The following is a 25,023-nucleotide window of genomic DNA, read 5'->3' as shown; positions in this document are numbered from 1 at the left end:
TAATCAACCATCAACCACATAACCACAATCCTCCCATCTTAAACATAGGAAGTTTAGGAACACCATTTCTCAATTTAGCCCCAAACTTATCCTCAAAGGTCAAACCTTCCCTCCCCAATTCTCTCTCTAAAGCCCAACACGGTTTTGTGTTTTGACTTAAGAAAAAAAAATTGAAGAAAATCAAATATTAAATTAATTAAAATCTTAATTAACAAAATTAATTAGTAATTAGTGATTACTTTATTATTTTCCCGGAAAACGAAATTAGATCGGACTAATCGAGTCGATCAATCAAAGACGTCCTCACAAATTCGGAAGGAAAGCTTTTGCACAAAAACAAAAACAAAACCCAAAAAACCAACGTTTTTTTTTCTCTCTCTTCATCCTTTCTCTCTCTTGATCCATGCTTCCCGACCCAGAAAACCACAATAGATTGTTTGGTTGAGATCTGAAATTAATTAATCAAAAAAGGGGGGAAGAGGAAGGAAAGATTGCCCATTTTTCGATTTCGTCGAATCTCCAATGCGGTCTTCGCGAAGGCCCAGAAGAAAGAGCAAAGATTTGAGCAGGAGGAGCGGCAGATCTGAGTTGGGCAGCGTCGAATCTCGTTGTGGTTGGGGATTTGGAGTCGCGTTTGGCGGGTTTGGATCTAATGGTGAGGTGGGCATGGGCGGCGGTGGCATTGAGTGGCGGTAGGTCGGGCGGTGCTATTGAGTTGCAGAAGAATAAGGAGGAGGGGCTGCATAGACGACGATGCAGCTTCACTTCTCGCCTAGTATGAGAAGCATAACGATCTCGAGCAGCAATGGGTTTATTGACTTGATGAAGATCAAGGTCGGAGCTCGCCACATCTCTTATCGAACGGTTTTCCACACCATTCTAATCCTCGCTTTCTTATTGCCTTTCGTCTTCATTCTCACTGCTGTTGTTACTCTTGAAGGTGTCAACAAGTGCTCCTCATTTGGTACTCTTTTTATTTATGTATTCATTTTATTTATTTTGTCAATCCCAATTGATTTTTTTTTCTTCAGGTTTTGTTTGCGTTTAATTGCTTGTTTATGATAGTTATTGATGGATCTTGACTTGCCCATTTGATTGTTATTGTTAATGCTGGCTTGATTGGATCAATCCGATCGAATGGTTCTATTAACCGGGTCCATTTGATTCGCAACGAAATCTAAATCAAATCAAATCAAATCAAATCAAATTTTGATTGATGGGTCTCCACGTATCGATTCCTGTGTTGGCAATCTGTTAGTTTAGGAATTCAATGCCATTGGGTTGGTTTGCTTATGCAGTTCTGCAGTTTATCATATATTTTTTGCGAGATTTGAGGTGGATCAAATTGTCCATTTCATTGTGATGATTGGTTCGATATGAATTAAGATTTGAGATGTTCTGTATAGGATGACTATTGTCAAATCAACTATTCATTTACGAATATCCATTGTTCATCTAAGCTAGCTATTTGTTTAATCTAAAAAGTCGAGATTGAAAAGTAATAAGATTTCCCGCTTAGTTTACCAAGTCAAGTACACCCAGAAAGGATTGTATGCTTACTATTTTATTTAATGTGTTCAAGGATTATGGAATAGGCTAGGTGATCTCTGGTACTTAAACCTTAATTAGAATTGTAGGCGTAACACCGATTCTCTAAGTTTGTCCCTAAAGAGATCTATGTTCTTCCCTTATCTTGTGATACTGTAACCATCTATAACTCTTCATGATTGATCATCTGGTTTCTTAGATTTTCAACTTTTTTTATTGTAACTTTGTGTTTGCTTTCTATGCCTGCTTTTATTATCTATATGTTTCTTAGGTTATGCACCGCAGCTTTTCTTTAACACTTTTGACATTGAATTTGTGACTTTTGTTGCTTTACTCTTGTGCTTCAGACTGTTTAGGTAGGCGCTTGGGACCAAGGCTTCTGGGTAGGGTTGATGATTCAGCGGTAAATAACTTTTTTCTCCAGTTGCTATAAATTTTTTTTCCATGAGGTTACATCAACCAATTCTGTATTTAAGTTTTGATTTCAGTCAGTAAGTTTAATGTATGATTATCTAATCTGGATCTTTGTGGTTGTGGTGACGACACAGCAGAGACTGGTTAGAGACTTTTACAAGGTTCTAAACCAAGTGAACACTGAAGAAATCCCGGCTGGTCTAAAACTTCCAGATTCATTTAATCAACTTGTTTCTGAAATGAAGAACAACCAGTATGATGCAAGGACCTTTGCTTTCATGTTAAGAGCAATGGTACGTTGTGTTCTATAAAAATAAAAATAAAACGTAATTTGGGTCATGTTTCGTATAGTGCATTAATAATTTTGGAGAAACCCTTGTTAACTGTTAGCACCCTAAAAATGATGTTTTTTTTTTTTTTTTTTTTTTTTTGTGTAGATGGAGAATTTTGAAAAGGAAGTCAGAGAGTCTAAGTTTTCAGAGTTGATGAACAAACACTATGCAGCAAGTTCTGTGCCCAAAAGTATTCACTGTCTGTCTCTGCGTTTGACTGATGAATATTCATCCAATGCTCATGCACGCAAACAATTGCCTCCTCCAGAATTACTGCCATTGCTCTCTGACAATTCCTATCACCACTTTATTCTATCAACTGATAACATTCTGGCTGCTTCAGTTGTTGTTGCTTCTGCTGTCCAGTCATCTCTACAACCTGAAAAGATAGTCTTCCATGTCATTACTGACAAGAAAACCTACGCGGGTATGCACTCATGGTTTGCACTCAACCCTGTGTCCCCTGCTATTGTTGAAGTGAAAGGTGTGCACCAATTTGATTGGTTAACAAGAGAAAATGTTCCAGTCCTTGAAGCCGTAGAAAACCAATATGGAATCAGGAATTATTACCACGGGAATCATATTTCAGGGGCCAATCTTAGTGCTACAACTCCACGGACATTTGCATCAAAATTGCAGGCTAGAAGTCCAAAATACATATCCTTACTCAACCATCTCCGGATTTATATTCCTGAGGTAACCCTCTTCTTTAAGTTGGAGACTTTGAGTTGATTGCAGTTCTTTTATCTTTTTGGACAGGTGTTCTATTTGATAAATTTTATAAGATTTTCTTGTACTTGTATTATGTCGAAGTGTGTTTCCTGATCATCTGTATATTGTGACAGCTATTTCCCAACCTTGATAAGGTGGTTTTCCTAGACGATGATGTTGTGATTCAACGAGATTTATCACCACTTTGGGAAATTGACCTTGGAGGAAAGGTCAACGGAGCTGTTGAAACTTGTAGAGGTGAAGATGAGTGGGTGATGTCCAAGCGATTCCGGAACTACTTCAATTTTTCCCATCCCCTCGTATCAAAGAATTTGGACCCTGAAGAATGTGCATGGGCTTATGGGATGAATATTTTTGATCTCAATGCCTGGAGAAAAACAAATATTAGAGAGACTTACCATTCCTGGGTGAAAGAGGTAAAATCGAAGTAGTAGAGCTTCCCTTACTTAGGGTTCTGTTCATTTTTTTCATTTTCTGGTGGAATGATGAATCTGGTGATAATTGTGATGTAGAATACATATGCAGTCATGGTAATTCTTTTGTTAGTTTCATTTTCTTTGAAATCATCTTCAACTGCATTTTACTTTTCCTTAGAAGTCAGTTCTTAGCTCTTTACTTGTGCATTGTCTTAATTTACTTTAATTGGTTTTCCTGTGCAGAATCTGAAGTCGAATCTGACAATATGGAAGCTTGGGACCCTACCACCTGCTTTAATTGCATTTAGAGGTCATGTTCACGCAATTGATCCAAAGTGGCACATGCTTGGGTTGGGTTATCAAAGTAAGACCGATATTGAATCTGTGTCAAGGGCTGCAGTTATACACTATAATGGTCAGTCAAAACCATGGTTGCAGATTGGCTTTGAGCATCTTCGGCCATTTTGGACCAAGTATATCAACTACTCGAATGACTTTGTAAGGAACTGCCACATCTTGGAGTCATAGCGGTTGTCTAGAGGTGCTCAAACAGGAGATAGAACAAGAAAAGACATGATTATATGGTATTCATGAAGTTTTTTTTGCAGCTCGAAATTTTTCGAGATATATTTGAGGAGACAAGCAGAAAATTCACCGTTGGGGTAGAACTTCCCAGTTCCGGAATCAATTTCATCCCCTGAAATTCTGCAGACAACAACCAGCATCCTCATTATAACAGCATGAGATTCATTCTTTCATTCTGTAACATAGCAATCTGTCCTCATTTTTTGGTTCGGAGAAAGGATAGTATTATTGGTCTTCGTGGCGGGGGGTTTTGCTTGATTTCTTTGCACACATGAGAATAAAGTGAAATTCAGACGACAAGGTGCCTTATGTCAATAGCATCATACTGGTTGGTGTAGGGAAGGGAAAGGCTAGGACAGGTCTTTTGTGAGGCTCTCCCATTAGCCCAGATATGTTTCTTTTCGCTCCATTTTTTTTCCTTCGAAAATATTCTCTCGTATTCATTTTTGTTAGTAGCCATTTCTTCCCCCCTGTTTATTTGATATCACGATGTTGAACTTTAGGAGTAGGACATGGAGATTGCTCTGTTACAGGTCCCATTGAATTGGGGAGCTGTTTTTAGGTACATCGATATCGGTATTTGTTTATGTACTGTTCACGATAGACATTTAAAATGTGCACATAAATTCTTTTTTCCCGGATTCTATTGTTCGTGTTTATGGTATTTCTTTTTTCTTGCTTTACAAGTTTGGCATCCTTGATTAGTCATGTCATCTTGAAGACTGAGTGATGAGTATAAAACCCTAGAGGGTTGTTGGTTCAACTCAGGCAACCGTCGAAAACGTTTCTAGACGGCCGACGACCGACGTTTTCTTGTCCCGCCACGGAAACGATGTCGTTTTCGTTGTGTTTGGCATGGCGCTTTGGAATGCATCAAATTTTAAACTCATGATTATTTACTAATTAAGGATTCTTACAAGTGGAATGTTCTAAGTTGATGATGACAAGGAACTCATAATCTTCTTTAGCAATTTTGATATTTATTTTGCAATTTTCAATTACGAGAGATTTTCTAGTAAATTTTTTTCTAATTATATAATCACATGTAGCATATCATCTCGAAAAAGAATCTCTCGCATTAGAGGGGGAAATGATTGTAGTTTCTGATATTTCAATGTCTACGTTTCTAATTAATTAATTTGGCCCACATTTGATTAGACCCTTTTGGCACTTTGCGTTTATATATAAATAAAAATCTATTTTTTAAGTGCATGATTAGCGATGTATTAGTGGCACTTAGTTGTTAATTGTGTAAAAAATGAATTTGATTATTCCAAAGCCTAACAATTTAATTGGAAGAATCTGAAACCTCTTGGACATACATACATGTCACGATTTCAACTACCCACCTACCCAAAAACCATACACAAATGTACATTGTATGTAATTCATGCGGCATTCACATCTTACCGTCGATCAAAAATCACTCATCTGTGAACGATTTATTTAAACTGACATCTTACTAACAGTTAGAAATCTCCGACGTGTGTCTTTAACTCGTATGAATCTCACATTTCATCAACAGTCAAAAATCATTCACGGACGTTCAGGGCAACCATAACAAAATCCTCAACACATGACCAAAAAGCCAGAGGCCAAAAGGAGGAATGTTGATGTACCCAAAACCACATACAAATGTACGCTGCATCTGCATGCAACACGTGCAGCTCAAAATTCGGATCCTTGCTTTGCTAAGTGTGGAATTAACGTCTTATCATCAATCATAAATCATTTATTAAACGTGGATGATTTATATTAAATTGACATCTTTTCACGTGCATGTTTGACTCGTATGAACCTCACATTTCATCAACGGTAAAAAATCACTCTACCGACGTTCAGGGGGCGGGGCCGTAACTAAATCCTTATTACATGACCAAAAAGCCAGAGGCCAAAAGGAGGAATGTAAACATTAAAGACAGCAATGTCTTGTTCTCCATCATCTCAGCCATCAGCCATAATTCATCTACAGATTTTGAGATAACGACCTTTCTCCCACTACCTCCCTTTCAAGTTTTGGGCCACCAATCCATTCTGCCCGGCACCTTACTATTTTTTTTGTTTGTTGAACAAACGATATTAATTTTTTCTTATATTTTAAAATTATTTTACAATGCTAATTAGCATTTAATGAAAACGCATTAGATCGATAGATTCGTCGTTCTCTACTACTACGATATAAATTAATCACAATTCATTGAATTAATATCATTATTAACTGTGAGTCCTTTGTGAAAATGCAGACGTTATTTTGTGGTTATGATTTGTGAACAAGACTAAAGGTAACATGTATGTTAGAGAGAGAAACTTATGTTGAAGATGTTATCGTGATTGCATCATAGTCAATCAAGTATTGTCATGTATTTTCTTTTGAGTAAACTAGTTGATCGGTGATCGTCTCATTAACTATATTATCAGGTATAATAAAAAATTTGAGATACCTGACAAGTGAAAATATAGTAAATCGAACAATCACAAACTTACCTTACCAAGAAAATATAGTAAATCAAACAGTGCCCAGCTCATCTTATGGAAAAAAAAAGTCAGTGTGTCAGGAATACAACTTAGTACACAAAATGTTATAACACAAATAGTTGGATACTTAAAAAAAATTTCAAACACTTATTTTATAACACTTAATATACCGTGACATGTTTCCGACACAATAAAAATTTCTCCACCTTACCTTAAAAGAAAATTGAAATAAGAAGACGTTGGAAGAAGTGGAAGAAGTGGTAGGTCGCAAAAGCCAAAGGGTGACTTCAAAAAGAGAGAAAAATGTGTCCAGTTCCATGGCTATAGGAGATTGCAAGGAGCAAGGAAATGGAGGCATTGACCACAGATTTGGAAGACTTTGAAAACTCCGAAACACCCTCGTTTGTTTCCGGGACCTTCTTATTTGATCTCTTCTTCCTCTCTGACTTCCTCTCTTTTAATTAAATCCAATAAACTCCCATTCCACTTCTTCTACCGGATTTCTGAACCACCGCTCATCAGACTCTGCAGAAAGAGAAGAACCCAGATCAATTTTGCAGCCAAGTAAGCAAAAACCCATCAAAGTTATTCCATTTTTTCTACTGTTTTGCTTTGTTTTGTGGTTTTTTTAGACTTTGGAGACCACCTAGTTGGGAATTTTTTATTTTTATTTTTTTGGATTTAATCAGCGCCCATTTGATCAGTTTTTGAGCCAAGTGAGCAAAAACCCATCAAAGTTCATCCATTTTCTTTACTTTTTTGATCTGTTTTGTGATTTTTTTTTGACTTTTGAGTATTTTTAAAGTTATTTGGATTTAATCGGCACCCATATGAAGCTTTTAGCTGGATTCGTGGATGCTGACAGCTAAACCACAGCTGTTAGTGATTTCCATGCTGTAAAATAGCAAGCCTTTTGGCTTACTTTCCATTTGAAGATTGCTGTAACTTGTTTAGTTTCCTTGTATATTTTCTTGCTGACCAATTTAAGAATCTGGTGTATTGATTGCTTGCTTGTAGAAAAAAACCAAGATACTTCTGGGATTTTCAATTCATTTGAACAAGCAGAAGAAAAAAAGCCTTTGAAGTTGTGAGATTGTTGGAGATGGCAGGGGTGCAAGATCAATTGGAGATCAAGTTTCGGTTGACTGATGGATCAGATATCGGCCCCAAAAGCTTTCCTGCTGCTACCAGTGTTGTAAACTTGAAGGAAAGCATTCTTGCTCAATGGCCTAAAGGTTGGTTCTTCTTTTTCGTTAAAATCAAAAGAAAAATTAAGTCCTTTGCCGTTTTGGTGTTTGATTGCAAAACAATCAATCTCAGCAGTCAGAAAGATTGTATGGAAAAGTTGCGGGAGGGAATTCGAATTGGTTGATATTGGATCATAGTTCATAACCCTAATCTGTGTTTGAATTTTCTGTGAAGTGATACCTTAACCGGACCATCATCTTATTTACAATTGACTACAGTCTTAGGAACATACTGTGAACTTGTTATTTCATTTGAAAAAAATAATTGGCGATCACCGTGCTTTTTTGTTATCTCACTCAAATTTTTAATGTCATGGGTTTAATTGATAATATCTTTGTTCTTTCTTGCTTCTCTTCCCCTCTTTTGGTCTTAAACTTTTTTTTCTGAATTGCGTAACCAAATACTATAGTACTCTCTTTGGGGAATTCAAGGATGACAAGTTAAGGTTGTTTTAAATTTCGATTGCATTTTTGGTTCGTATGAACATGATTAAAAGCACCCTTGGTATGCTTATGTTACATGGGCGAGCGATTGATGACATATCCTGTTCCTTTTATAGGCAGCCTTTTCGAAGGTGCTTATGTGATTAAACTGATGATTTTTATTTCAGACAAGCTAGCTAGCAGTAGTAAGGGGCACGACCTAGGAGCATTAGAAGATGAAGCAATGGCACTATGAAATTTGAATCTCACATTTTTTTCATGCTCTTTAACTGTTCTCATTTACCATCATAAGATCACTCTATTTTGTTATTTATTTCCATGCATGATGAACTTCGGTCGCTTGATTAATGTGTTTGACCTATTTAACCACAATAAGATTGTTTTTACCAGAGAAGGATAATGGACCGAGGACTGTCAAAGATGTCAAGCTAATAAGTGCGGGACGAATACTGGAAAACAACAGAACAGTTGCAGAGTGCCGGAGTCCATTATGTGACGTCCCTGGTGGAGTTACAACTATGCATGTCGTCGTTCAACCACCTTCACAGGAGAAAGGTACACTATATTTATGAGATTTACAAAACTATAACCAAAGCTTTCTGTATAAAGAATTTTTTGTTTCGCTTGTGGCCAACATCTCAAAGAAGATAATCTCGATCACTTTTTTTCTTTTGGCAACAACTTAGAAGTGAAAAAGTAAACATGGTCCTTCTGTTTTGAACAGCACATGCTTCTTCTTTCCGGAAGCGGGGTGGGGAACATCTGTTTTCCAAACTAAGCAGTTTCTTTAATTTTTTTTCACTTGCTATTTAATGGAATTCATGTTCATACCATAAAGAAGATACCATTTTGTCTATTAATATTCAGTTTATTTTCCCTTTTGTACGTGATTATCACTTTTCAATTGTGCCCAATTTTTCTCCTACCCATATTTGATTAAGAATGTATGTGGCGGAAATGGAAAAGACAAGATTTGATAGATTATTTCGATGTTTGCAAGTATATGTCATTCTCACTAAAGTTTGTTAAGCCTGCACTTTTGTTATTAGCGACCTTTTGAGTAGGAAAAACACCGAAAAAGTGCTGCATCATCTTAACCACCTGTCATGACTAGAAGAGATTGTTTTGCTTATATGCTTCCACATGATCTAAAATTTAATGTGTACCTTTAACAGAAAAGAAACCGATGAGCGAGCCAAAGCAGAACAAATGCGTTTGTGTTATATTATAACTTTTGCAGCTCAGATAGTGGGGATAACATCATTCTTAGGTGAGTGTTCATTGCTTCTCTTTCGTGCCTCCTCTAAATCTTATCGAATCCGCCTTTACATTGTCTCTCTTATCGCTAGGTGAAAGAGAGTTGGAGCTAATAAAAGAAAATGAAATGGATAAAATTGCAGATAGATTCAGCTCCATTGGAATTATGCAGGCTTCTTGTCATATGTCATGCGTTGGTGCAGGTCCGTCATGCTTTATTTGTTGTTAAGTCCGTCGGACTATGCTACATCACACATTCATATCTAAGATTTCTATGTAAAGAGTTCTTGTGCTGCATTTGTATTCACGTTTTACAATCGAATTTGTTTCATTCACCGTGTATAATTTTCAACCGTACCATCTTGGAAATCATATTATGTCAAGGAATTGGCAAGGCTCGTGAGGGGGTTGCCATCGTGCTGCGTTATGCACTCCGTTGTGTGGTGCAACAAAATGCTATGCCTCCACAGCTTGGGCCATAAACAAGGGTTTTAGTTTAGGTATGGAGGTTGAGAACTACAGAACTTTTGCCTTGTAATCAAACCACCCATGGAGGGTCAAGCTAAAAAATCTGTGTTCTTCATTTAGGTTGGATTTGATCTGAAAATTTATCGATCGATTCACAATGGAGGTGTTGGAATTGGGTTGTGATTTCAACACACTCTGTTTTACCTTGTGCACAACCCCTGTTAATCATGACCGTTGAGTTTACTTTGATTGTAATCTAACGGCTACATAACCATAAGGGTGTGTATGAAGTGAGAAAGGGCATGTGGAAAGCATTATCCTTTGGTATTTATCCTAACCCCGTTTGTATTCAAGATTATGAAGCAAAGCAACTTGCCTAGCTTAAATTTTTGACATGGTCTAGGCAGTCATTCACTGGGTTTAATTACCAAGAAATGATAGCTACCGAGCAGGACTTCACATGTCATACCGTTTGAATACTGAAAAATTTGAAAAGTTTCTCGTAGGCATGCTCTTTGGGAGTTGCCTTTTACTTTCTTGGACATTTTATAGTTAATTTCTAATGATTAACAGATTAAGAGTATTTATTTATCCACGGATGAAGTTATTATGCTTGATAACTCTTTTCCTTGGTATCTTCTGTATTAAAAAAAAAAAAAAAAAAAAAACGTACATGATTAAAAAAAAAAAAGAAGAAGTTTTCGTGTTTTTGTGGAGACCCCAAAGTGCCCATGAAATAGAGGAAATGTATGTTGGGATTGGATCATGTTCCTTCTTGTGGGTTTGGATTGAGCAACATGTTACACCTTAAACAACACATAATATCATATGACATTGTAGCATCCATTGTAGGCCAATTTTACTGAGAGAAACGAGAGGGAGACGGCCGGTGAGAGAGGGAGAGAGAGAGAGAGAAAGAAAGAGAAGCTCGTGAGAAATTATGCGTGTTATTTTTTCATGGCCTGTTCTGTTATTTATAGAGAAAGAAACTTGCTCTTCAAGTAATACAAGTTGTACAAATAAATATCTTCTAAAAGATATTGTAGAACACATAATTTACTAAAATTTATCCGGCCTCCACCCGTGACAAACGTGGCAAATTTTAACAAGTCCAAACCAGTGGTGCTCTTATTGGTGGAGACGGACAATTACTTCACTGCCATAACGTCTTGCGTGCCTTGTGCTGGTTGAGGCTGATCAAATGCTATACATGGGATGGATGCTAGAACGGCCTCATCCAGCACTAGTTACATAACACTAACATTAACTAGTTGATACCAAACGACATTGAGGTGCTACACTATGAGAGATTGTTCAATGTAATCAAAGCATAAGGCCATACACCACATGTTATTTATATAATTAGTGGAATTTTTTTTATGTATCTTTCTAATTGTATAATGATATGTGGTGTAGCGCCTTGTGTTCGGTCTATAAATATCTTCTGCACCAGTGCCACAAAAGTTATTATCGTACGTATCTTCTCATTTGTTGTAAGGTCGACGATATGTATGCAGTAAAATAAAGTAAATAAGACATAATATTTACGAAGTTCGACAAGTGTGCTTACGCTCTCGAGGCAGCAATAATACTTTCTTTCATTATCTGAAACAGTAAAAGTGCAAAATAATTCTCACTATTTTCTCTTTTATTTCTAGCTTAGTTCACTGGTAATTTTTTCCGCATTTCTTTTCTTTCCTCTTCTCTTCCTTTCCTCCATAAACCCTCTTTCTTTCCTCTGTATATTTTTCTCTCATCTTCTTCTTCTTCTTCTTCTGACTTCTTCCTGTATGCTCCCATTTTACGGGCAAAAGATTATTATAACAACACTATTCACTTTACAAACTTTCCTCAAATGAATAATGAAATACTGTGTATGAATAGTAACTCATTCATTTTTCTTCATATGAATAATGATTCATCAGATTTTTCTTTAAATAAATAATAATAAACTATTTATGTGGGTCATTCACATATTATATTACAACATCATTCAATTTGTTAGTCCCCAAATTCATCAGATCCAATGGTTCATTAAACAACGCCACGTGTACGATCCGCAGAAGTAGGCTTATCACCTACACTATAGACGCTACAGTACCAAATAATTCTCGACGTTTCCAGACGTCTCTTCTGTTTCCTTTCGGTGACGAAATAATAATAATAATATAAATTAAATTCGAAATTTGCGCTTCGTTCGTTAGCTTCACTCTCACTGAGACTCGCTTCACGGGAAGCTGCGAGAAAGCTCCCCACTGAGTCCGCGTCTTTTCTCAATTCCCACGCAAAGCCAAATCTCCTTCCTCCTTCTTTCTCCACCATTTCGAAGCAACCTCCTTTTCCTCCTCCTCTGCAAACCCGGAACCCACTTTCCACGACGCTCCCACAGCAATCGCAACCTTTTCTTCGAGCTCCTCCAATGGCGTCGGCGACCTCCCTCGCTTCTGGGGTCGCTCTTGTTCATCTTCCCCAATCGGGTTTTCCCAAATGCTGCGATAAAGCTTCCGTCTTTGCCCGCCCCCACTACTCCCTCAGCTTCAATCCCCGAGCCGACTTCTTTCGGGCGTTAATTTCACGGCAATTGACTCCGAACGGTTCGTTCCGAACCGGGTTGTGGAGGACTAATCGGAATTCGAGGCCTTTCGTCGTGCGCTGTGAAGCTTCAACTGGAAGGGGAAGGGTATGGTTTATTATTTATGTTGTTTTGGCTTAAACGACGTGTTGGGTTTTTTATTTTTGTGTAGAAAGTGTGGACGTGACGGGTTCTGGTATTTATGGAGTGACAGATTACACAGCAGGATTTTACAGAAATGGCGTGGCAAGCGATTGTTTCGTCGCCGGAAGTGGCGAAAGAGAACAAGCATCAGATAGTGGAGACTGAACATCTGTTGAAGGCACTCTTGGAGCAGAAGAATGGTCTTGCTCGTCGGATTTTTTCCAAGGTTGGGGTGGACAGTACCCGGCTTCTCGAGGCCACTGATAAGTACATTCAGCGCCAACCGAAGGTACCTTTCGGATTTCGCTATAATGATTCAGCACACGAATTTGGTTTTGTTTATGAACTTTGGGGTTGCTTGTTTCACTCTTGAATTTACTAATGCGCAATGGGATATTAGATTAATGACCGAGGATAGCTGTGAGCCCTGCAAACTTAGATTATGATCTGTCTGAGTATGCGGTTTCTAGATTGTTGTAATTAAAAATTACGGCTTTGGGAGGCCATTAAAGCGTAAGATGGCGTTGGAGTGAGGTTTCCATCATGGTTTTCAGGCGGTGTATGAGATACTAGAAACACGTATTCAATTGACTGCTAGGATGACATAGTACATACATTCGCTACTTTGGTGTTTTTATGCTGAACCTGTGATTGACTTATGTCCGTTTCTGTCTAATTACAATAGGTTTTTGGTGAATCTGCGGGCTCAATGTTGGGACGTGATTTGGAAGCCTTGATTCAGCGAGCCAGGGATTACAAGAAAGAGTATGGTGACTCATTTGTGTCTGTCGAGCATTTGATACTTGGTTTTTCTCAAGATCAACGGTTTGGGAAGCAATTATTTCGGGATTTTCAAATATCCAAGGAAACTTTGAAATCAGCTATAGAATCCGTAAGGGGGCGCCAATCAGTTATTGACCAAGGTTGTACTGCATTTCATTACTTTTTCGTTGCAGTCTTCTCATGGTGCTTGATAGCCACTTCAGCGTTCCGTTTCTTATGCTATCCTTTAATATCTTGTTGTACGGGATTGTGACTCTCCATTTATGTTGCAGATCCTGAAGGGAAATATGAAGCACTTGAAAAGTATGGAAAAGATTTAACAGCTATGGCAAAAGTAGGAAAGCTTGACCCAGTAATAGGAAGAGATGATGAAATTCGCAGGTGCATCCAGATTCTCTCCAGAAGAACAAAGAACAACCCGGTGCTGATTGGTGAACCAGGTGTCGGAAAAACTGCAATTTCTGAAGGGTGAGTAACTAGTTGTTTGCCTGTGTATATGTGCATATAGATATATGAAAGCATTATTGGCTTCCCGCATAAAAAGCTATCCAGTTCTGGCATATCTTACGTTATCTGTAATCTTAGTTATTCAACAGCTTGCTCAAACCTTAATCTATATTGACCTTCTTTGGAGGCCTTGTAGCGAGTCTCGTTTGTGTACATCAATCTAACTCTAGCTCTTCAACAGGCTTGCTCAAAGAATCGTGCAAGGGGATGTCCCACAAGCTCTGATGAATCGTAAGGTGTGTGCTCTATCTTGAGATTGATTCCTCCTACCAGTAATATGTGCTTTCCCCTCACCGCCTTGTGCATATGCTCTGCTATTGATAAATTAGTTATGGGGAAAGTAGCAGTTCTGATAAATTGGTTGCAAAATCTGGATATTTACATGACCAATTCCTTTACAGTTAATATCCCTTGACATGGGCGCACTAATTGCTGGGGCAAAGTATCGGGGAGAATTTGAGGACAGGCTGAAGGCAGTACTCAGGGAAGTAACAGAATCTGAGGGCCAGATAATCCTTTTTATAGATGAGATCCACACAGTTGTTGGAGCAGGTATTAAGCCTTCTAATCTAAGGTTATTTTCATATATTTTGGTGGTATAAGCATTTAATGATCAATCTTTTAATATCTTTTTTTCTTCTGTTCCTGTTGTCCTTTGTTATTGAGTTTGTTTGGTCCATTGAATTTAATCCATTAACGTATTTGAAATCTAGTAATAGTTCCATTCAGGGGGTTTGGTTCGTTGAAAAATAATGATATTGGCTTTAGGGAGATGATGATGTATTGTTACGATCAGGTGCTACAAACGGTGCAATGGATGCTGGTAATCTCTTAAAACCCATGCTTGGTCGAGGAGAGTTGCGGTGTATAGGTGCAACAACACTGGATGAGTATCGTAAATATATTGAGAAAGATCCGGCATTGGAGCGTCGGTTCCAGCAAGTTTATGTTGATCAACCTACAGTGGAAGATACCATTTCAATACTCCGAGGACTGCGTGAGAGATATGAGTTGCATCATGGAGTCCGCATTTCTGATGGTGCACTGGTGGAAGCTGCAATTCTCTCAGACCGTTACATCAGTGGGCGATTTTTACCTGACAAAGGTAATACTATCACAACAGATACTATAAACATATTGAACTATCTCTGCTTGAACTAGAAATTTATCCATGCACTTGTGTGAGATGTCAGTGTTACATGGATCCTAATATTCCCTTTGATTGCAGCTATTGACTTAGTTGATGAAGCTGCTGCTAAATTGAAAATGGAGATTACATCAAAGCCCACAGCCCTTGATGAGATCAATCGTTCGGTGTTGAAACTTGAAATGGAGAGGTTATCTCTTACAAATGATACAGACAAAGCTTCAAAAGAGAGATTGAACCGCCTTGAAGCTGAGTTAGCTCTCTTAAAAGAAAAACAAACCGAGTTGACTGAGCAGTGGGAGCATGAAAAATCTGTCATGACTCGCATTCAGTCAATCAAGGAAGAGGTACGTACTTTTCACGTGTTTTCCTCGTAGGTTTTGCTTTTTGAAATTCGTTAAGTCCTGTTTCTCTGTATAATTCTGTTCTCTTAGACCAGTTAACATGACAATTATTTATATTTTTTCCAAAACGTATAAAGATATATAATTCTGAAAGAGAACGACTAATTATTAATTAACTGGGTTAATAAGTACAAAATGGGAAGATAATTTGAAAGAATTTGGCTATTCAGTAATAACTGACAAGTCTTTGTAATATTACAGATTGACAGACTAAATCTTGAGATCCAGCAAGCCGAAAGAGAGTATGATCTCAACCGTGCAGCTGAGTTGAAGTACGGGAGTCTGAATTCTTTGCAGCGCGAACTCGTTGATGCAGAAAAAGAGCTCGATGAGTATATGAGGTCTGGGAAGTCCATGCTGAGAGAGGAAGTTAATGGAAGTGATATTGCTGAAATAGTAAGTAAGTGGACTGGTATTCCTGTTTCCAAGCTTCAACAATCGGAGAGGGAGAAGCTCTTACATTTGGAGGATGAGCTGCATAAACGTGTTGTAGGTCAGGAGCCTGCAGTGAGATCAGTGGCTGAAGCTATTCAGCGGTCTCGGGCAGGTCTCTCAGATCCTCATCGCCCCATTGCTAGTTTCATGTTTATGGGTCCCACTGGTGTTGGGAAGACAGAACTAGCTAAGGCCCTCGCCTCCTACTTGTTCAACACGGAAGAAACACTTGTAAGAATCGATATGAGTGAGTACATGGAAAAGCATGCTGTTTCAAGATTGATAGGAGCTCCACCTGGTTATGTGGGGTATGAGGAGGGAGGACAGCTGACAGAGGTGGTTCGCCGGAGACCATATTCAGTTATTTTGTTTGACGAGATAGAGAAGGCACATTCTGATGTGTTCAATGTGTTCCTTCAAATTTTAGACGATGGGAGAATAACTGACTCGCAGGGTCGTACTGTGAGCTTCACCAACACTGTCATCATTATGACCTCGAATGTGGGTTCACAGTACATACTAAACGCTGATGATGACGACACTCCTAAAGAGTTGGCTTACGACACTATAAAGCACCGGGTACTGGAGGCTGCAAGATCAATATTTCGCCCCGAGTTCATGAACCGTGTTGATGAGTACATAGTTTTCCAGCCCCTGGACCGTGATCAGATAAGCCGTATTGTCAAGCTACAGGTAATTCGAAAGTGCTTTTGGCTGACTAACTCTCGTTGTTGACATATATCATCAATCTTGCTCACATCTTTTACATTTTTGTCGCAGTTGGACCGAGTGCAAAAGAGAATTGCAGACCGCAAGATGAAGATCAAGGTGAGCGATGCAGCTATCGAGCTTCTCGGAAGTCTTGGGTATGATCCAAACTACGGCGCCAGGCCAGTGAAGCGGGTGATACAGCAGTATATCGAAAACGAGCTTGCCAAGGGCATACTGAGAGGAGAGTTTAGGGAAGAAGACACAGTGGCCATAGACACAGAGGTGACGACATTTTCCAGTGGCCAGCTCCCCCAGCAAAAGCTAGTGTTCAGGAGGTTGAAAACTGACTCAGAATCTCCGGCTATACAGAACCAAGAGGCTTTCTCGGAGGCTCGGTAGACGATGGCAAAGTTGGGCAGAAAATATAGTCGGAAGTTTTCTCTTGTACATGACCTTTTTTTTTTTTTTTTTATAGAAAATTATAAGCTTTAAAATACGCTTTAATCTTTTGGTTCCCAATAAATATTTCATATTCCCGGCATCTTATTTTTCACGGATTTTGTTGCCTACCCTTTATCAAGGTTGAAGATTTGTGGTTTTTAACTTCCTCGAATGACGTTATTTGATGTGAAAATTGATAAAAAAGATGTAAATATTTGTGTATGCTAATAAAAAAATTTGAAATCACTTAAATAACAACATTTTGCGTCTTTTCGTAATCAGTAACGATTGAGATAAGCATATACGAAGTTTAACTCTGACGTATTTACTCAGTTTTATCAATAGAACTGGTATTAGACAACTATCATGCATGTAATAGAAGGAAGGAGAGGTGACTCATTAAGTGTGGCCTTTCTTGAAATAAATGTGGTTTTATATACGTGTATTAATTTGAGCTTATCTTTATTTCAAAAGAAGTTTTACCGAAATTTCAGTAGATTTTATTAGTTATTTTGTTTTCATGCACATCATGTCTTCGTTATTATCCGAATAATGATCGGCATGTCTCGGTTTCCGTGCACAGTGGACATGGGGATGGTATTTGTTAGGCGACGGACACCGTTTGGTTAATAAATACACACGTGACCTTCCTCGATTAATCACGTGATCATCTGCCAAGCGTAATAGTAAAAGACCCTTCTCGGAGAGCCGTTGGACAAATTCAATAGTGTCTGTACCGTTGGATTAAACAACAGTCGGACGGTGTTCGGATATTTGAGCGCAAATTTGCAGATGGGTTGTCAGAAGTACCGCGTCAACACTTAACGCTCTTGAGAAGGTGCAGAAAATTGAAGCGAAGGAGCCAAATTGAAATGGGTACTCCGTTCACCGAGCTCCAAGAACAAATGGGTAAATTCCCATTTTTTTAATTTATTTGTTGTTAATTTTTTTATTTTTTTTTCTTGGTGGCAGATGAAAGGGACGAGGAAGTGGTGGAGGAATCAAAAGGAGGGAACCTTGGAGAGGCGATGGAAGGAATGGCCTCAATAGCACTTTTACCATGTGTGTCTCTCTCCGGCCACTTCATCCACCGCCAGGACGCCCGTAACGTCTGCTTCGGCCTTCAGGGAACCGGTAACTCCTTTATCTATCGATTTACCCTCTTGCCACGGTAAATTTCGATGCTTGCTTGCTGCTGATGAAGTTTTATTCACCGCGGTGGTCAGAGTTGGCATGTGAAAAGGAGTGCAGCAGGGGCGAGGATTACCGTCTGATCAAGCTTGCAATCATAGAGTACAACGTATGATGGATTTTACATTGTTCTTTTACTCTGTAAAATTTACCCTTTTCATATTTTTCTAACCTTGTGGGGATTTTTTTATATATTTACAGAGGAAGAAAGAAAGGGTTGTAGTTGTGGAGCAGAGGCCATGATGCTGCCCGGTTGCAGAGCATTGATCATGCTCACGGGTAAATCCTTTTTATATTTTCTTGCTGATTTTTCTTTAATAACAGATATTTTTACCCAATTTTTGTTAAAAGTTGCATGCAAGCTTTTGTTGAACAAGCCCGATTAATAACTTTTTTGTTTTCAGTTTTTATGTTCTTGTGTGCTCGAGAGTTTGATACAACTCAGTCGTTTTTTCTTTTACGAAGAATAACCTCTGCTTACTGCCTCGCTACAATTTCGTGTAGTTTCATTTTGTGATTTCTGCTTTCGTGTATAATTGCTGCTTTCGTGATTGACCATTGCTTGTAGATGACATGTTTTGTGTTTTGTTTGCGGTCGTTGGTAGGCAGTTGGGAGGAGGATGTTGTGGATCTGGTTGAAGAACAGCATGGGTAGAACAAGGTTTTGGTTTCCCATAACAGTGAGACTGTTGGAGTGAAATTTCCTACAGAAAGAAATACCTCCACAGATTTGTTGACCGCAATTCTCACGTTCGCCGAATCCTTCATAAGAGGCGTCTCTGAACAGTCTTTCTCCATAGCTTGTCTGGGCGGAGTACCTGCAAGAGATACTCCAACACTCAAGTCAGTCGATTGATTTTCTATTCTCTGGTTTCTCTTGAGCTCTGATTGCGTACCTTGCTCCTTGGCTCCTCTCCATATTTATAGGACTACATGTTAGGGGAACCAGTACCACGACTTGTACTTCCTCTCCCTCTTCCTTAGTGGTCATCCGTAGCAGAGGTAGTTATATAGACACAGACTACATGCTGGGAAACAAGTACCACAACTTGTCTTCCTCTCCCTCTTCCTTAGTGGTCCTTCGTAGTGGAGGTAGTTATGTAGACACGTTTCCCTTCTCTTGCGTCTGTATATTTTGTGTGAGCTTTCCTCACAGTTTATCCTACACAACATCATCTCTTTAGATGATTGGTATTGGCCCATGAGTCCAAATCAGATTTTATCCTCCCGTAATGCCTCATTTTTCCCTTTTTTACGTATGCAAAATAAGAGAAAACTAAGTTTTTCGATCGCATGAGACCTTGAAACTATTTTCTTTAAGCCAAATTAAAACTTCAAGCATTTGTTTCTAAAGCCCAATTTGTGGAAGCCATTTTTTCAAGGCCTAATTTACTACAGCCTTTGCTTAACTCTCGAATGCTCTGATATCTTCGTAAAATTTAGGTATTATCATCTTAAGCATAATTTACGACTGTGAACTGACACCTAAACCATAATTCAAGAAAGTTGACTATCGCGTAACTTGCGATAATTAGTTGACTCATTCGTATAATTTACCGACATCATAGCTTAATTTATGAACTTGGAACACCTTCGCATGATTTACGAATGTGGACTATCTTCGTATGACTTACTAAAGTGGTCTGACTCTTTTCGTAACTTTACGAATGTGGACTATCTTAGCATGATTTACGAAAGTGGACCGACTTTTTCTGTAACTTTACAAATGTGGACTATCTTTGCATACTTATGAAGGTGGACTGACACCTTCTGTAACTTGCGAACGTCTACATTGCATGTCTATAGGCTGCATACTTGCACTTATGTTGGTTTAGGTATATATATATATATATATATATATATATATATATAGGCATATATTGGAACACCGACATACTTACACGCAACGTATATGTGCATATCTTCGCATACCGACATGCGAATCTTTGCACACACTTTTCGTTTATATATATATATATATATATGCACACATATATACATATTTATGTGTCATTATCTTGGGTTCAACGTGTTTCATAATTTCATGTCTAGTTAAATTCTATCGTCACGTACGTCTTTTCACCTTTGAACATGTGCTCCGAAACAAGCTCTCTTCTTTCAATATTCTTGTTAAACCGTCGTCTCTCGTCACTAGATTGTGACTACACACTGAAATATATATATATGTCTTGTCCTATCTATTGGGTTGTCTATAGCCCCAGTCCCCTCAATTAGAGTTTCATCCATCCTCCATAGGGATAAAGATTTACGTCTAAACTCCTCATGCACTCATTTCTCTTTTTATAAATTAAGTTTCTTCTTTACCCACTTTTCTTCACTTCATCCGCTCAGTTCTCCACCAAGTATGTGATTTCTTGTTTTAGAGTGGCCTTTGGCTTGCTGGTAATTTTTCGATTTTGAACTCGTCATGTGGGAATATTTCAAACATTCCACTTACGTTTACGGGTCCAAATTCCTCTTCTTATCTTCTCGAATCAATTTGGGCCTTCAAGTTTCCCATCATGTTCCTCATGTCGAGATGTACATATTGGTCTAAATATGATCGTACTCTACCACACTTTGAAATCGTCAAGGCTCGTGACTAATGTCATGTTCCAGATGACGTGCACCTTAGCCCACTTCCTGCCAGAGTCGACATGTATTCGGGTTCCGGTATCCCAGCTGGGTCTACTATTTTGTCTCCAAACCATTTAGGGGTCATTATTTTCCCGCTTCACCCTATGATTCAGCTTATCTTATTCTTCACAAATACTCATCCTATGCAACTGAACCCGAACTCTTACTTGGTTATGTCAACCTTCCTATCCTTAGGTTTTAAGATTTCCTTTATCTCTTCGACTTGATTACCATTAAGGGTGAAAATAGTTTCTTTAATTTTAAACCTATATATCGCAAAAAATTCTTCTCATTGGATCCCTCGAGAGTCAGAGATTGGAAGAACCACCATCTTCTGATTTCGGGGAATTGGAAAGCTCTCGAGCTGTCTCAACTATCTATCCCTTCTATTTTTGGTCATATACCTGGTATATAAATTTACTTTTGCTATCAGCATTTCCATAAATATGTAAACATAACTTACCATGAGCTTTTTTCGCATCTTTATCAGATGGTCCAGAACAGATAATCTCCAAAGGTCGAAAGTGTTGGCTAAATAGGTTTGTGACGAGGAAGATATGGAGCTCTAGAGAAGTTGCTAACATTCTTACCCAAATCACCTTCTTTTCGCAACTCTATCATTTACTTCCCGTATTGTTTGGTCGACTAGTTGTTGCCCCTAAACCCCATGCTTAAATCTATCTTTACTTTTGATATTGAGCTTCAGTTCAACGTAGACTTTCCCGTACTTGTGATCGACTCCCGAACGGAGGGCTAAGAAGAAAGAGACGAAAAAGAAGAAGATAAGGAGATAGGGCAAACGAACACGGACTCCGACTCGAATTATTCTTTTACTGTGGCTTCACTACCTTTTAACTTTCCCCCGCCCTGCTTTGTTGCATCGCCTCTTCGTGATCTTCTAGTGCCCATAAGTGCAAACAGGTTGGATAAACATCCTTTGGTAGATAAGCCCAAAAAGTATAGGTGTGGTTCGCCAACTATCTTCGACACAATCTCTAGACCTATGTAATGGTAGTCGACCCCTCTCACCTTCGGCTCGATTAATAGCGATAGCTCCAATAATTCATCTTAAGCTTGGAGACCTGAATTCACAAAAAAAGATCGAAGTCTAGTCATCCTTGGCGATAATCTATGAGGCAATGCAAGTGCTGCTACTGCTGTGGCAAGAGGCTTAACTCATCTTAATGACGTCAGTCGTTTTGAGGTAATGCTTGATGACGATCTCAACTCCTATGAATCTCATTGTCTTATGAAGGTATTCTATCATTTTCTGCATATCTCATCATTTCTGTAAGCTTTCACCCTACCGTTGTTTTCAGATAACTTTACTCCAAAAGGGAAGATCAGATAGACTAGCTGCCAGGTTGAAATCCTTCAGCCTTAATTAGCAGTAGGTCAGAGAGTGCCAAGCTAGACTTCACAGATATAAGGAAGAGATCACAGATTTGAAAGGAACTCACGATGCTACGACGTCTGAAGTACGCCGCACGAAAGAAGAGTTGGCTGAAGTCAAGCAAGCTAGGACCACTGAGCATGAGATGAACATGCAACAGATACGCAACGATATGGCCTCCAACTTTATATTTGGTTGGGAGCAAAGCCTGCAATGTCCAGAACATCGATTTGTAGCTGATTCTGACGTGTATGATTATCATATGGGGATTAAGCCTGGTGGATATGAACGGTACAAGGGATGGATCCTAAGGATCGGAAACCCTCAGACAAACCTGCTTCTTCTGATCCTATCCCAGACAGTAGATTTGTTACTAATTCTGGACCCATTTCGGGTTTAGGCTTTGGAGGCTTTTAGTCCGGCCCTCGTTTTGGTGCTCAGTAGCTCATGCAATCGCGTGATCTGTTCTCATGGGCTAAAACCCCATTTGTGTTTGTATTTACATCATCACACTTTTACTTATTATATCTGCTTGTATCTTAGCGTAATTTTCGTTTGCAAGTTGGGTATTCGCCCTTCCATTGCCCAACCCTTCCTAGTTGTTCCTTTTGATTTTTAGTTTTAATTAAATGAGAGCAATATCTTTTATCTTTAAATTTGAGTTTTCGAATGAGAGATTAAATTATCCCAATAAGATACGATCATCTTAGATTTTGAATTATTGTTTCTAGCAACCTTGAAATGTCTTTATATAAAGAGGTGTTTGAGAGCAAGTAGGTAGTACCTGGGTTTCATGGTTAACAATCGAAGAGTGAAACTCAACTTCCAGCTCTATGCTGATGTCCCTAAAAAGGGAAGCTCTTGGAGGGGTTCCAAGGGCTCTAGGAATGTTATTGAGCTATGTTCTAGTTCCTCTTCTCGTTTGCCAATAAGGGATTTTCACTCTTCGGAAGTTCCTTACACTTTTCGTGAATCCACGTACTAATCTCAAACAAGGTTGGGTGGAAAACGGACTCTAGATTCGTTGTCGGTGGAAGGATATTTCTGAGGATGAATTATGCAACCCGGGCTCCTAATTATGTTGCTCATTCTCCTGACCCTTATGCAAGAGATGGAGCGAGTTCTTCTTGCGCACGTTCCCTTCGCCACCCAGGTTGTCCTCAATGGTTTAACTACTCCCTGTTATTGGACGAGCGTGAAACTTTGAAGGGATACTTGCAGTGCGCTGAACACCAGGTGGATCGTCTAAGAGGGGAATTTATGGCTGCTGATTGTGTCGTGTTCGCTGTTCACTCAGATGGCATACATGAGGGTTTTAAACAAGACATTCATTATTTCCGCTCCAAGGGTAAGGCGACATTTCCTTCCATAAACTAGGATAGTCTCTCCATCCCTTTAGATTAGATATTATCTTGTTCGTAATAAGTTGGGCCTTTAGGTCCAACCACTATTAGAATATTTAGTAATGATGTCGTAGATTATATATCTTACTGCTTTCATTTGGAGTGGTTGGACCTGAGGCCCAACTTATTACGAACAAGATAACATCTAGTCTAAAGGGATGGGGAAACTATCCTAGTTTATGGAAGGAAATGTCGCCTTACCCTTGGAGCGGAAATAATGAATGTCTTGTTTAAAACCCTCATGTATGCCATCTGAGTGAGCAGCGGACACGACACAATCAGCAGCCATCAATTCCTCTCTTAGACGATCCACCTGGTGTTCAGAGCGCTGCAAGTATCCTTTCAGAGTTTCATGCTCGTCCAATAACATGGACTAGTCAAATCACTAAGGGCAAAATCTAGAGCCCGTTTTCCATCCAACCTTGTTCGAGACTGATACGTGGATTCACAATAAGTGTTAGGAATCTCAAAAGAGTGAGAATCCCTCTTTAGCGAACGAGAAGAGGAACTAGAACATAGCTCGATAACATTCCTAGAACCCTTGGAACCCCTCCGAGAGCTTCCTTTTTTGGGGACATCAGCACAGAGCTGGAAGTTGAGTTTCACTCTTCGATTGTTAACCATAAGACCCAGGTATTACCTACTTTACCTACTTGCTCTCAAATACCTCTTTATATAGAGACATTTTGAGGTTGCTAGAAACAATAATTCAAAATCTAAGATGATCGTATCTTATTAGGATAAGTTAATCTCTCGTTCGAAAACTCAAATTTAAAGATAAAGGATATTGCTCTCATTTAATTAAAAATGAAAATCGAAAGGAACAGCTAGGAAGGGTTGGGCAATGGGAAGGCGAATACCCAACTTGCGAATGAAAATTATGCTAAGATACAAGCATATATAATAAGTAAAAGTGCAATGACATAAATACAAACACAAATGGGGTTTTAGCCCATGAGAACAGATCACGTGATTGCATGAGCTATTGAGCACCAAAACAAAAGTTGGACTGAAAGCTTTCAAAGCTTAAATCCAAAACGGGTCCAGAATTAATAACAAACCCTATTGTTTGGGATAAGATAAGAATAAACAAGTTCATCTAAGGGTTTCCGTTCCTTAGGATCCATCCCTTCGTATCGTTCATATCCACCAAGCTCAATCCCCATATGATGATCATACACGTCAGGATCAGCTACAAATTGATGTTCCAAACATTGTTGGCTTTGCACCCAACCAAATCTGAAGCTGGAGGCCATCTCTTTGCGTATCTGTTGCATGTTCATCTCACATTCAGTGGTCCTTGCTTGCTTAACCTTGACCAACTATTCTTTCGTGCA

The 25,023-nt window shown here is 38.9% G+C and overlaps 3 protein-coding genes and 1 pseudogene across 8 annotated transcripts; all 4 read left to right on the top strand.

Annotated features, from left to right (window-relative positions):
- The first annotated feature begins 285 nt into the window (after positions 1-285).
- LOC103951001 (probable galacturonosyltransferase 14) lies at positions 286-4,671 on the top strand. 4 transcript variants are annotated; one of them, XM_018648349.2, is made up of 6 exons: positions 286-940; positions 1,896-1,951; positions 2,100-2,255; positions 2,400-2,990; positions 3,140-3,442; positions 3,686-4,671. In XM_018648349.2, the coding sequence occupies exons 1-6, from the start codon at positions 754-756 to the stop codon at positions 3,968-3,970; spliced, it is 1,578 nt and encodes a 525-aa protein (XP_018503865.1). In that variant the 5' UTR covers positions 286-753; the 3' UTR covers positions 3,971-4,671. The 4 variants fall into 4 exon arrangements, with proteins under 4 accessions (XP_018503865.1, XP_018503864.1, XP_018503863.1 ...); XM_018648348.2 differs by having other exon boundaries at positions 2,097-2,255; XM_018648347.2 differs by having other exon boundaries at positions 286-964.
- Positions 4,672-6,745: 2,074 nt separating this feature from the next.
- LOC103951003 (membrane-anchored ubiquitin-fold protein 1) lies at positions 6,746-10,033 on the top strand. Of its 3 annotated transcripts, none has more exons than XM_048579000.1 (5): positions 6,746-7,070; positions 7,520-7,737; positions 8,584-8,748; positions 9,369-9,463; positions 9,543-10,033. In XM_048579000.1, exons 2-4 carry the CDS (start codon positions 7,605-7,607, stop codon positions 9,422-9,424), a joined length of 354 nt encoding a protein of 117 aa, XP_048434957.1. In that variant the 5' UTR covers positions 6,746-7,070; positions 7,520-7,604; the 3' UTR covers positions 9,425-9,463; positions 9,543-10,033. The 3 variants fall into 3 exon arrangements, with proteins under 3 accessions (XP_048434957.1, XP_018503866.1, XP_009360557.1); XM_018648350.2 differs by having other exon boundaries at positions 6,747-7,066; positions 9,623-10,033; XM_009362282.3 differs by having other exon boundaries at positions 6,747-7,066.
- Positions 10,034-12,289: 2,256 nt separating this feature from the next.
- Positions 12,290-17,162, top strand: LOC103951002 (chaperone protein ClpB3, chloroplastic). The gene is made up of 10 exons (XM_009362281.3): positions 12,290-12,598; positions 12,705-12,923; positions 13,320-13,557; positions 13,690-13,885; positions 14,106-14,160; positions 14,326-14,476; positions 14,721-15,029; positions 15,153-15,418; positions 15,677-16,603; positions 16,691-17,162. The coding sequence occupies exons 1-10, from the start codon at positions 12,338-12,340 to the stop codon at positions 17,018-17,020; spliced, it is 2,952 nt and encodes a 983-aa protein (XP_009360556.2). The 5' UTR covers positions 12,290-12,337; the 3' UTR covers positions 17,021-17,162.
- Positions 17,163-17,808: 646 nt separating this feature from the next.
- On the top strand, positions 17,809-19,482 carry LOC103951004 (annotated as a pseudogene).
- Positions 19,483-25,023: the final 5,541 nt, after the last annotated feature.

Source organism: the organism of the source record quoted next, unplaced genomic scaffold, assembly GCF_019419815.1.
Source record: "Pyrus x bretschneideri cultivar Hongxiangsu unplaced genomic scaffold, Pyrus_bretschneideri_v1 Contig13, whole genome shotgun sequence".
NCBI lineage: Eukaryota > Viridiplantae > Streptophyta > Magnoliopsida > Rosales > Rosaceae > Pyrus > Pyrus x bretschneideri.
The sequence above is the reverse complement of the archived record's forward strand: the minus strand, read 5'-3'. Positions and strand labels throughout refer to the sequence as shown.

Coding starts and splice junctions, on each gene's coding strand:
- LOC103951001 (XM_018648346.2), top strand. CDS start 754: ATGCAGCTTCACTTCTCGCCTAGTATGAGAAGCATAACGATCTCGAGC. Junction 965..1,895: donor CAACAAGTGCTCCTCATTTG/GTACTCTTTTTA, acceptor CTTGTGCTTCAG/ACTGTTTAGGTAGGCGCTTG. Junction 2,991..3,139: donor TCCGGATTTATATTCCTGAG/GTAACCCTCTTC, acceptor ATATTGTGACAG/CTATTTCCCAACCTTGATAA.
- LOC103951003 (XM_048579000.1), top strand. CDS start 7,605: ATGGCAGGGGTGCAAGATCAATTGGAGATCAAGTTTCGGTTGACTGAT. Junction 7,738..8,583: donor TCTTGCTCAATGGCCTAAAG/GTTGGTTCTTCT, acceptor TGTTTTTACCAG/AGAAGGATAATGGACCGAGG. Junction 8,749..9,368: donor ACCACCTTCACAGGAGAAAG/GTACACTATATT, acceptor TACCTTTAACAG/AAAAGAAACCGATGAGCGAG.
- LOC103951002 (XM_009362281.3), top strand. CDS start 12,338: ATGGCGTCGGCGACCTCCCTCGCTTCTGGGGTCGCTCTTGTTCATCTT. Junction 14,161..14,325: donor AAGCTCTGATGAATCGTAAG/GTGTGTGCTCTA, acceptor ATTCCTTTACAG/TTAATATCCCTTGACATGGG. Junction 14,477..14,720: donor CCACACAGTTGTTGGAGCAG/GTATTAAGCCTT, acceptor TGTTACGATCAG/GTGCTACAAACGGTGCAATG.